This window comes from Ochotona princeps, chromosome 6, assembly GCF_030435755.1.
Source record: "Ochotona princeps isolate mOchPri1 chromosome 6, mOchPri1.hap1, whole genome shotgun sequence".
Classification (NCBI taxonomy): Eukaryota; Metazoa; Chordata; class Mammalia; order Lagomorpha; family Ochotonidae; genus Ochotona; species Ochotona princeps.
The window spans coordinates 18269845-18282874 of NC_080837.1; the positions used below are offsets into that span (position 1 = coordinate 18269845).

At 41.8% G+C, this 13030-nt stretch overlaps 1 protein-coding gene across 5 annotated transcripts in view; it reads right to left on the bottom strand.

Moving 5' to 3' along the window:
* APH1B (aph-1 homolog B, gamma-secretase subunit) overlaps window positions 1-13030 on the bottom strand; it is a 105969-nt gene that overhangs the window by 61679 nt on the left and 31260 nt on the right. Inside the window, exon 5 of one of the 5 annotated variants that reach the window (XM_058665728.1) lies at window positions 4215-6223. The exons of 3 other annotated variants lie outside the window; for them this stretch is intronic. In XM_058665728.1, the coding sequence (XP_058521711.1) occupies window positions 5730-6223 (494 nt within the window). In that variant the 3' untranslated portion in view covers window positions 4215-5729. Of the gene's footprint in view, window positions 1-4214; window positions 6224-13030 lie in introns of those variants that run through there. One more of the 5 variants, XM_004578003.2, reaches the window with a different exon arrangement.

Consider the following 13030-nt stretch of genomic DNA (forward strand, 5'->3'; position numbering starts at 1 on the left):
ACTGTCTCTGAATATGGTATATCCTGTCATGGAGGACCACGCAGTCATTAACTGTTTGAAGAGCTTGTTGCATTCTGCCTTTAAAGTAACTAAAGCAAATATTTAGTGAAAACTATTGTTTGCTAAATGGTGGGAATTCAAGCAAGATGTGGGCAGGGTGCCTTCATTCAGTGAGCTCCAGGAAGCCACTAACAATAACATTAGGACAGAAGGATGTACGGAATGTTGTGTGTCTGTCAAGAGGGAAGAATAGCTTGCCAAACATTATTCAGCCATGAAAAGGTCCAAGTTATTAATATACAAAAGAAACATAGACAAACGTCTACAATTATATTAGGAGAAAGAAACCAGACACAAAAGTGTGCATTTCAGGCTATTCTGTTTTATAAGCATCTGAAACAAGCAAAATAAGTCTTGGATGATGGAGCGGGGAACCTGGAGTTGCCTTTGTGGAAGGCAGTGCAAGCTGGTTGAAAAGGAACATGAAGGAACCATCTAGGGGGAAAGAAACATTCTATTTCTTGACTAGGGTTACAGAAAAACAGGCATATACACTTGTCAAAACTCATCCAAAATTTGATATTTGAAGCTGTTCATTTTGATTAAAAATGAAAAAGGGCACGGGATCACTACAGAGAATGTCATCCTTCTGAGTCTAAAAAGACATCACAAAGAAATTGATAAGCAAGGCTGTGGAAGACAAAAAGGCTGCTGGTTGGAGCAAGAACAAGAACAAAAATGTGGAGGTGGAAATGGTTGCTTAGCCTACTGGTTAAGGTACTGGTTGAAATGTCTACAACTCATGTTGGAGCATCTGGATTTGATTTCCAGTTCCAGTTTCCAATTCCAGCTTTCTGCTCCCAATGGCTCACGTAGTTGGATCCTAACTCCATGCGAAAGATAGAGATGGAGTTCCTGTATTGTGGCAGCACCAACCACCCCCTACCACCATGATCCCAACCCCTGCTTCTGGCTGCTGTGGGTGATTGAGGAGTGAACCAACGCAGGCTGGTATCATGGTATAGTAGGCTAAGCCTCCACTCAGGGCTGGCATCCATATGCGTGCTGTTCTACTTCCAACCCAGCTCCCTACTTATGTCCTGGGAAAGCAGTGGAAGATGGCTCAAGTCCTTGGGACCCTGCACCCATGTGAGAGACCCAGAAGATGATCCTGGATCCAGACTTCAGCTTGGCACAGCTCTGGCCAATGAGGCCATTTAGGGAGTGAACTAGTGGATGAAGGATCTGTCTCTCTGTAACTCCACCTTTCAAACAAATAAATATTTAAAAAGAAAAACCGAACCAATTGAGGTGAATGAGCTCTGTTTTTCTGTTAAATAAAGTGAAGAAATGTGGATGTGTGAAAGTCTATAGTGTACCTACAGAAGGAGGCTTCGGGATACTAAAGAAAGTTCAAGAAGTAGGGGGGATGAAAGGTGGGGAACAAGACAAAATTGCTGGAAACACACTATAAATTACTCTGACCAATAAACACTTCCTAGTAAGGATCAAGAGGAAAAATGAGAATGCTTAGATTTTGGTTTTGTCTGGTTACCTGAAAAACACATGACCATTTTCCAGAAAATACAAGTTATTATGCTCTAAGCACAAAGTTCTCATTATCCAAATCTCAAAAGTGGCCATTACTAACACCTTTCCAAACTGTGTACGTGTGTGTGTGTGTTTTCACATTCATTTAAAAATTGGGGGGGGGGGGCGGTGGCGTGGCCTAGCGGCTTAAGTCCTCGCCTTGAAAGCCCCGGGATCCCATATGGGTGCTGGTTCTAATCCCGGCAGCTCCACTTCCCATCCAGCTCCCTGCTTGTGGCCTGGGAGGGCAGTTGAGGACGGCCCAAAGCTTTGGGACCCTGCACCCGTGTGGGAGACCTGGAAGAGGTTCCTGGTTCCTGGCATCGGATCGGCGCGCACCGGCCCGTTGCGGCTCACTTGGGGAGTGAAACATCGGATGGAAGATCTTCCTCTCTGTCTCTCCTCCTCTCTGTATATCCAGCTTTCCAATAATAATAAATCTTTTAAAAATAATAATAAATCTTAAAAAAAATTGGGAGGGTAGGCAGTAGCATAACAGGTTAAGCTACTGCTTACAATGCTGGCATCCTATATGGGCACTGATTTGAGTCCAGCTGCTCCACTTACAGTCCAGCACTTGCTAATATGTCTGGGAAGGCAGCAGAGGATGGTCCAAGTGTGTGCACCATGGGGAGACAAAGATAAAGCTCCTGGTTTCAGCCTGGTACAGTCAAAGCCACTGCACCATTTGGTCAGGGACCCAGCAAACGGAAGATCTATTTTTCCCTCTCTCTTTGTATCTCTAACTTTGAAATAAATACATAAAAAATACAGGGCTAGCATTGTGACATGGCTGGAAAAGCTGCAACACGACATGAGCATCCCTTATGAGCATCAGCTCATGCCCCAGCTACTCTGCTTCCAATCCAAGTCTTTGCTAACATGCCTGGGAAAGCAGCAGAGAGATGGCCCATTGGGCCCCTGCTACCTATATGGGAGACCCAGATGAGATGTTGTGATCATTCAGAAAGTGAACCAGTGGGTGGTAGATCAAACTCTGCACCTATACCAACCTTCAGCCACTATAATGTGATGTTTTATAAGTTTCCTATTTTACAATTACTGTGACGGTTTTTCAAAGTGAGGTTCTAGATCCTTGGGGTGCTTAAGACACCAATAGGCCTTAAGAATTTTAAATCAGCTAACCGAAAAATCTGTCTTTGAAAAAGTTTCAGAATTGACCAGAAATAAACAACTGGTGAACAGCTCAGGAGATGAAGATTACAGTAACAAATTATTAAAGGACATACTGTTCCAAAGAAGAGGAAACACAGGAAATGAGTAGGGCTGAACAATCTTTTATTGTTCATTAAAAAATACATGTCTGGAGGGAATGTACTGCATTATGTATCAAATGCAAGGTCTGATATAGCAAGTAGGCAAAGCACATAATTTACTTACATAAAATCGTACATATTTTACATAGAGATGGTGTTTACCTCTTCTAAACACTAAAATAGAATAAAGTTTATTCAATGGCAAATGCAAATGTGGCAATCACAAAGTATTCTAAGCAGAGCACTTTAAAACTGCTTTGTATGACATCTACCATGCCCACCTGAACTTGGGAATGTTGGGCCCAGAGACAATTTTGCTAACAAACAATGTGCTTAAAGACATTCTTCCCATGGAGCCATGCCCACAGACATCCACAACAGGCTCCCACCCTGAGGGTCCAGCCAGCAAGTCTTGTGCCCACATTGATGCCCACCTATTCTGGAGCTGAGCTGAGGTGACCTGGAAGAGCACCAGGAAGGAGGAAGTTCCGCTGCAGCCACTCTACAGCCAAGAACACCAAGCATCTCTGAAGGGAATCTAACACCACCACCAAACACTGAAGTATCAGTACTGAGGACAAAAACCACACCTCATGTAGTCTGCAGGGACTGTCTCTACTCCTATCCAGACCAACCTTCAGTGAGACACTTAATAATGGACTGCTGCTCCCACACTGCCAGTGAGGCAGGCCAGGAAAGAGGCAACAAAACTTCCCCATTTCGGGTTACTAACTCAAATGAATTGAAAATAACTATAGCTTATGTTAGAGAAAAACAAAAAGCAATCTGTTGTTCACAGAGCAACACAGACAAGCTCTGCAAGAATTTACACAATTCCAAAACCAATGTGAGCTATATCCATGTTGCCTTTCAAACTGAGAAGACTGTGTGGAGGACAGCCCACATAATCAACATCAGCCTCTCCCCCACATATTCTTAGGGCTTACAATGCTCACTACAGATAATATACACACACAAAAATGTACACTTCAACATACATACAGCAACAGAAGAAGACTACAGCTTTGCTCTGGGTTTCTTTGCATGAGACAGAGCAAGACTACCTGCAACAGTGCCTAAGCTATGGCCAGACTCATATTCTACAAGACATCAAAGTTACCAAACTCCTTCAGTCATAGGTAATCAAGGATTACTAAACAATTTTCTTAACTAAGACAACAGGGTCATCATCAAAAACACACAGTCTTCTGAATTTTGATATTAAGTTATTAAAGAGAAAACCCTCACAGAACAAGCATGAGTAGTATTAACATTCTCAGATTTTTCTATACTTTAAAAATTAACAAATATTTTAGCAGAATATCCATTAAGACATTTGCAAGCAATCAACTGCATCTTTTTCTTACTCTGTTCATCAAGAAACAACGTGTTCTGATGGGAATACATCTGTTTGATGGATATCTTATTCTGCTTGACTCGGCACAGTATGTTTCACTGTGTAGACTTTGTTCCCTACTTCTCCAGTCCAAGGAAAAATCTCATATAAAGTTAGAAAACTGCAAACATCAGCAGAAACACTGGTATTTTAGGTGCTAAAGTAAACTTTAGGAGAATTACTCTAATCTATTATCACATTGTCTAGCTTTGCTAGAAGCCTTATTCCCAGGACTCACTAGATTGAGATATTCTACCATTTCAAACATGAAGAAAGGTTGTTTTGCTGCTATTGAGAAAGGTCCAGTTCATGTGTAACACTCATCTTAGGAATGCTGTACAGCCAACCCCAAACACTGGGCTATGACTCTGTTCCAACCATAACTTCCCCATCTGTCAAATACATCACCTGCCACATCACTGTTGAGTTCTCTCATTGTGGTTTCTATTTATTTTAGATATACTGCTGCACCAATGGGATTCATGAAAGTATCACTTTCAGGTATAGGTAATTTTCACTCCACATTATTAGCTTCCCAAAAGACATATCAACTGGGAACAACTTCTGTTGGCAAAGGCATGATTCACCAGCATTTGTTCTCATAAAGGAATTCAAAAGTGTTGTTTAGAAACACAAAAAAACATCTTGGGTATTCCCATGGGAAGAATGCTGTAGCTACAAGAAAAACCTGAAGATTTACTGGATCCAAAGATTACATGTCTTAAATAACAGTGTTAAGGCATGGCAGCATAAGTTCTGTTTCTGATGAGATCGTATATTATCTAGGAACAAGTACTATTTAGTATCGTAGGAGCCAATGAAAGGTGTCAACACCATCCTGGCTTGTTTCCCTCCTGCTTTGGGTTACATGTCCAACAATTCCAGCACACAAGACTGAGCTCCCTGCAAGCTTCCCAGAGATGAACAATCAGCTTCACCTCCACCAGCCGAGCATCGGGCACTCCAACTCAACAAGCAGTCCACAGCCTTGGGAAAGAGCTCATGAAAAGCTATGAACCTAGAAAAGATTCACTGATGTCACATAAAAATTCCTGATTTTGTAATACTTTCCCAAATAAGTCAGAAGTAGTCATTTTTAAAAGAAACTGGATCAATACTATATAATAATGTAAGGCCTCAAAAGCACATCCTAGAATGGAAACCCTGTATACAAATACGGCTTACTCATCAGATCTTACTTTGACTCACTGCAGCTCATCAGTGTAATGTCTTACTGCATTTAGAAGCACAGCCTACCATGTTCTCCTAAGGCAACACTAGAAAAGTATATGAAAACAGTTCACAGAGGTGATAGCCCTTTAGCCTCTAGGGACGTCAAAACTTGAAAAAACAAAAATGAACCATGAGTTGACATCCAGATATTTGCTTGCTCAGCATAAGTTGCCTGCACCAGAACACAGCTCAACACTCAATTCTCTTTCCTTTGTGGTGTTCTTGGGAAGTTATTATTTTGACACCAGTGGTTCTTGGCCTGGCTGAACAACAGAATCATGTGGGAAGGGCCCAAACCAATTAAACTCAAGAGTGGGGGTTGGGCATGGGGGCTCAGAAGGAACGGGGAGGAAGCCCAGAATCAGCATCCCTTGTCTCCACAGGTGACTCGGACGTGTTGCCAGGATGTATGCCACTGATGCATTCCTTTCAGAGAGCTGTTGCTTGAGAGTATCAAGACAGTTTCTTCTAAACTTCATCAGAAAATGGGATTTTTCAGGAAAAGGCACCATCCTGCTTCCTCTAAGGACCCAGCTCAGGAGACATAAGCTTGCGGCGGTTATCTGGAGCGCTGGTTGTAAAGAAGGAAGTCCTTGTCTTGACACAGCAGGCAAAGTTTCAGGCTTCGGCAGCTGCCTCCAGCAACAAAAAAGGCCCAGATGCCCATAAGCACCAATATTATATATGCTGACAGCAGATTTATTCCATAATGAGGACTTAGGAAGGTCTGGAAAGGAAAAACAGATCAGCATGGGTAGTAACACTATGCTTCTTGATCATGGGGGATATCCAGAGAGAAAGGAAAACAAGGAACACTTTCACTAGCTCTGGGAGGATTGGGGGCTGTTTAACCACATAGATGATGCAGGTCGTGTGTGAAGGACCCTGACAGGCACAGGGCTGATGCTGTCACCTGCCTGTAAGCCAGGTTGTTGTATTCACACAGTTACTCAGGAAGGCAGACAGTGCTCAGAACCTCACGGAATACCCAACAGCAGATACTTGCATACCTGGCCCTAGTTTATAGACATTTCCATGTTGTCTCTTAGACTTAAAAACGGGAGATAAATCCAAACTATTTTAGTATGCAGCTTTAATATTTAAGAGAACATTGTCTCTTTTTCATCTACACAATTTGTTTGGGTTCTAAAAGACTATTTATTTAAAAAAAAAAGATGGAATGCTGAGAAATATTACATTGCACAAGAGTGAAAACAGGTCTCTACCCTAAAGTAAAGGTAGGCCAGTGCTGTGGTATAGTGGGTAAAGTTGTCACTTCCAGTGTCAGCATCCCACATGTGTACCAGTTCAAGTCCCAGCTGCTCCATTTCCAATCCAGTTTTCTGTTTATGTGCCTTGGAAAGCAGTGGAGGAATGTCCAAGAACTTGGGCCCCAGCAACCATGTGGAAGGATCTGGAAGAAGCTCCTAAGTCTTACCTTTGGACTGGCCCAGCTCAGCCACTGCAGCTCTTTGGGAAGTGAACCAGTGGATAGAAGGACTCATGTGTGCATGTGCGTGTGTGTGTGTGTGTTGTGTGTGTTCATCTCTCTCTGTTACTCTTTCAAATAAATAAATCTTTTTTTAAAAAAAAAAAAAAGCAAAAATGGGGACTGGCAAGAAAGCCTAGTGGCTGATGTCCTTGCCTTGCATGCACTGGGACCTCATGGTGCTGGTTCTCATCCCAGCTGCTCCATACTTCCCATCCAGCTCTCTGCTTGTGGCATGGGAAGGCAGTAGAGGACAGACCAAAGCCTTGGGACGCTGCACCCACATGGAAAACCCAGAAGAAGCTCCTGGATCCTGGCTTCAGCTCAGCTCAACTCAGCTCAGCTCTGGCTGTTGAGGCTGCTTTGGGGATGAACAGGTAGATGAAAGCTCTTTCTGTCTCTCCTTCTCTCTGTAAATCTTTCTAATAAAAATAAATAAATAATTTTTTAAAAAGCAAAAATAAGTAAGCTAGGCAGGAAATGAAGGAAAATACAAATTAATTACAAACTGGGATGAGTACAAAGACAGAATAATAACTGTGATGAGCCTAGCAAAGGTAAAAACAAGTGATCCACCTGGAGTGCCAAGAAAGGCCCTCAATCGCATTTTACCTGACATATACAGGAGGAAAAGCAAGCTAACCATGTGCAGGTCAGGGGGAGGGGTGAAAGGAATCCAAGAGCGTGGTGCAGCTGTGAAGCTGAGATAAGCCAGTATTAATAATGTTTAGGGATCAAAGGGGCAGCAAATACAAAGAAACTAGAGAAGGAGGCAGAGGTCAACAATACAAAATGTGGATAAGGTGTTCATGTCATACTCAAGTGTGATGCAGAGTCATAGAAGGATTTTAGGCAAGGGATCTGAGCGAGTTGATTCAGATTTTTTTAAACTGCAGAGAATGGATTCAAGGAGGCTATGATAAAAGCAATGAGACTACTTTGGAAGACACTACTGGAAGGGGAGGGTACAGGGTGGTCACTTAGACTAGCATGCTGTTAGTGATGGACAGCGGGCAGTAAAAAGTGAAGAACTGGCTGATGGAGTCAATGTGACGGCAAGAGAGGCATCAGGAATGAATCCTGTGACTCTGGATTTAGGCAAATGGTGGTAGCATCTAATGAGATGATGAAGACAAGAAGGTGAAACATGAAAGACTTGGAGCAAGACTCCACTCAAAATGATGACTGGGGATTAAGGCTGAAAAGACATGTTACCAGTAACCTGCTCATGAGATTCCTCAAAGGGCAGATGTCAAGTAAGTCACTGGATCTATGTGTATGGAGCGAAGAGGCCTGGGCTAGAAAAGGAATGCAGAAGTATGGCCTATAGGCAGAACTGAAAAAGCCATGGCCATGAATGTGATTGCCCATGGAGCTACTGTACAGAGAAGGGACAAGTCTAGACCAAGCCTTGAGAAACACTAACATTTACGAATTCCTGGGAAGAAGAAAAAAAAGCCAGCAAAGGTTTCTGCAAAGGAAGAGTGAGGCAAGACAAAATCAGGACAATCTGGTACAGCAGAAGTCAAAAGAGGAAAATGCCTCCACTCTTTTTAAAGACTACTTCAATGTGGAAAAGCGGAGGTCCTTTCTGACCTTGTCAGGCGCAGTTCCAGAAAGTTGGCTGAGCAGAAAGAAGTCAGACTGGGCTAAAAGAACTTGAGAAGACTACTCTCTGAGGAGGCAGGAAGGAAAAAGGGGCAATAGCAAAATGTTTCATTTAAGGTTTGTTTATCTGTGTGTCCATGAAGTGAGGGAAAGGCTGATGACACAGGACAGAATGTATACTTAAGCAGGAAAGAGCAGAATGGGGCCCAAAGTCCAAGCAGAGTGACACTAGGAGGAAGGATATTTTCTTCTCTTTCTTCAAAGATTTATTTTTACTGGAAAGTCAGATTTACAGAAAGAAGGGGAGACAGAAAGATCTGTCTGCTGATTCACTCCTCAAGTGACTGCAATAGCCAGAGTTGTCGATACAAAGCCAGGAGCTTCCTTTGGGTCTCCCACATGAGTACAGGGTCCTAAGGCTTTGGACCATCCTCTGCTGCTTTCCCAGGCCACAAGCAGGGAGCTGCATGGGAAATAGGGCAGCCAGGATACTGAACTGGCACCCCTATGGGATCCCGGTGTGCACAAGGCGAGGACTTCAGCCACTAGGCTACCATGTCAGGCCCAGGAGGAAGGATATTTCTTCCAAGGGACCAAGGTAAGATATTGAGATGGGTTCCCACCCAGCCCCTGCATTTCCACTCAACAATGGACAGGATTTGATGGGGTCAGTTTGCTACCACCTGCTTTGCCTCTCAGCAGTCTCCATGACATATCCCTGATCTCACCCTCTCACACCCACAGAAATCCTGGCTAAGGTACTGATCCTGACCTATCAGCTCTGTCCTGAAAAATGGGCAGACCTTGCAGGTGGCACCTCATGCAGAAACAGGGCTTCTCTCAAGAATCATCATCTATGGACAGGGCAGGCATTGAACATTTTGTGGTTTTTTTCTTCAGAATAATTTGACACCTCAAAATCCATTGAATTTTAATTTATTTTACATACAACTAAGTACTTTTGCATTTGTATTTATTTACAAATTTTTAAAAAATTACAGAAGCAATACATGATGACTGTAGAAGATCAGAATATACAAACGAAGAAAATAAATTTTGGAATTGAAATTCAGGTAATTACTTATTAAACAAAGCAAAAAGTAAAATCATAAAGAAAAATGGACTGACTATATTAAACTGAAAAAATGTGTGTTCATCAAAAGACATTTAAGAACGTAAAGACAAATGACACCACAAAAGTTATTTGAGGAGCACACACTTGACAAAGGATTCCTTTATGGAAAATATAGAGTTCCCTAAGACCAAAAATAAAAAGACCAGGCAACAGATGGGCAAAAGAGCTGAATGGGCACTTCACAAAAGAATTACCCATATGGCCAATAAACACAAGAAGACTTGCCTAACTTCATTAATCATCAGGAAAACAATATTTAAAACTTCAATTTGGTACTACAACAGAAATGGCAGTTTGGTTAACAACTAGGAAAGCCAGCCCAAGTGCTGATGAGGAGGGGAATAAAGTGCGACTCACACATTTAGGGTAGGTTTCAATTTCTGAAAAACTGAGTGGTACAAATGGCTGATACACATAAATCGCCATGCCCCAGCAACTGCACTCCTAAGCACATGCCCAAAAGAAACATGCATGTATGTTCACCACACAGATACACTGGGATATTTGTCACAATAATATACACAATAGTTACAACACAATAAATGCCACAATACTGTAGAACGGGTCAGCTATGGTATAAGCTGTACCATACAGCAAGAAATGAGCAATCTGTAACAGGATAACTTTCACAAGCATGTTGAGCTAAAGGAACCTGACATAAGAATAAATATTACATGGCTGCATTTTCATTTCGTACCCAGAGACAAAGCCAGACTGTGGTTGTGTAAGTCAGAATCATCACCACCCTTAGCAGAAGAAGTGACCAGAGGCATAAGGAAGCTCCAGGGAGCTGGCAATGCTTTGATTTTCATCTAGGTAACTCATTACATAGCTGACTTCACACTGGGAAAACACTGCACTATATGCCCATGATTTGTGTACTTTTCTATATGTGTGTTAAATTAGAATGGTTACTTACAAAACAATTCTCTAAAATCTGCCACTGAGACACAACTACTATTAATATTTTGGTATATAATCTTTAAACATTCTAGGTTCTTTTTTGATCATTCAAGAGAAGAACTTTGATCATTTAATATCCAACATTTATTGGCCACTTACTTTGCACCAAAAATCGAGCACACAAAGACTGACATGTGACATCCTTGGTATAAAAATTCTAGCTTAAGAGAGATATAAAAACTATACTGAATAAAGTAGTGCTAGCCAAGAGTTAGTGTTATAACAGCTATGAAATAGTCCAGTGATTCCTGCTGAGTGTAAAATATGCAACTTCTCCAGGCTCACTGAGAAAGAATAGCTTTTCAAACCAACCCAGAATAGAGGGAAGCCAAATCACACAAGCAGCACGGGAAAAAAGGGGTGCCTGTTGAGAAGCCACAATGAACCACTTTAGATAGAAGGAATGATGTGAACTGTGATGAGCCACAGAAGCTAAGTTTTGCAGTAGGAACACTGGTAAGAGTTTATGTCAAGCAAAAGCAGCATGTTCAGAGGCGTCTGCTAATGGCTGACTGCTCTTCTTCACTGACTTAGTTTCCAAGGACACCTGCTCTCCAGGACTTCCTGGATTTCCTCCTGCCTCACTGTTACTCTTGCCCAGTTTCAATGTTGAAGCATTCTGGAGCTCAATCTCACCTTGCATACACCTGTCCCTAATTTCTCTCCCCAACACCAGACGCTTTTATCCAGCTGCTTATCTAACACATCTCCTTGTGGATATCCAACAACAATGTGTCCAAAACAGAACTCACCTCCCTGCCCAAGCCTCTCCATCGCAGCTGAGAGAAGTCAACTCCATCCTTTCAGCTGTCCAGCCCAAATCCTTGAGGTAACCTCAATTCCCCTTCTTTAACACACCTCATCTAATCTGTCAGAAAATGCAGTTGGATCCACTTCCAAAAACATGTCCTAAAACCTGACAATTTCTCATCATCTCATTCAAGTCCTCATAGTCCTTGCTTAATGGTTGTGATTTCCCCGCCCCATGACAATCTATTCTCAACGCAGCAAAGTGGGTCTTCTGAGATGGAAGTGCATGTCTCCCTCTTCATCGCTCTATAATGATCCATTTCACTGAGAGAAAAAGTCAATGCCAATACCACTAGGTGTGAATCTCATGCCCAACCTCCTACTTCCCTCCAACCATTGCCTCTCATGCAGTATCTCTTCCCAATCTCCCTCTTGCTCTCTCTGGCTTACCATTGCTCCTCAGATGTGGAATCTATGCTAGTCTTAAAACCATGGCCCTAGCTCTTCAGTGCAGGATGCTATTTCTCTAGAGAGCCACACGACCAACTCCTTCATTTCTATTTCACCTCTTTGCCACCTTCACAAGGAACCCTATCTGGACCACCTAATTAAGAAATGTGACATTCTCCCTCTACATACACTCTGGAGATCTTTTCACCCTGCTTTTCTTTCTTTCTTTCTTTCTTTTTTTAATAGTACCAATAACATAACACAATATAAAATTTCTTATTTATTATAGTTACTGCCTACCATTTATTGTCCATCCCTCCCCTATTCAACTATAAAGGCAGGGATCACAGAATGTACTAGGTGTAATATTTGCCGAATGCATGAATGGGCAATAAGATTTGTCAGAAGGATATTTGCTTCAAAAAAAAAAGGATATCTGCTTTATCGTGAAACTTTCTTTCAGGTTATAAAGACAATGAGTTGCAGAAAATTTAGAATATGAAACTGTATATAATTACAGAATCCACAATCACAATTCCAAGAGATAACTTCTGTTAGTATTTTAATTCTCTTCTGTCATCTTTTTTTCTCACAAAACTTGGTTTTACATCAGTGCGAACATGTTCCAGGTAACCTTAGTATTCCACACCACTGAAAGGTTTTTGTTGTGGGTATTTAGGGCAATAAGGCTACCTTTAGATAGGTCAGAGGACAAGGGGCTCAATCTAAGAAAACCTGACATCACTTCCAGATGGACAGAGAAGAAAGAGCTGCAGGGCGTGATGCCACCAGGAGAAACCTTTCCAAGAGTTCAGAGGAGAGGTGACAGGACCTGGACAAGATACTGCCATGGTTTTTCTGTCATAAATTTAAAGGCCCTCCAGAAAGTCTTTGGAAAATGGAATTAAAAAGACAAACTTATTTTGGTGCAGAAAAAAAAATTATGAAATTCACAAGTGTTTTTGAAAAACAGATTTTCCATGAACTTTTTGAAAACCCTTCATTTATAATAAATCACAATTAAAAATCACACCCAAAGCATCTAACAGTTCTTCAAAAAATATATCTTGTCAAGTTTTTTAAGCTGCTTTTTTAAAACTGGCAAGGTTATGTCAGTGAGGAGAGTGTGAACTGAACTG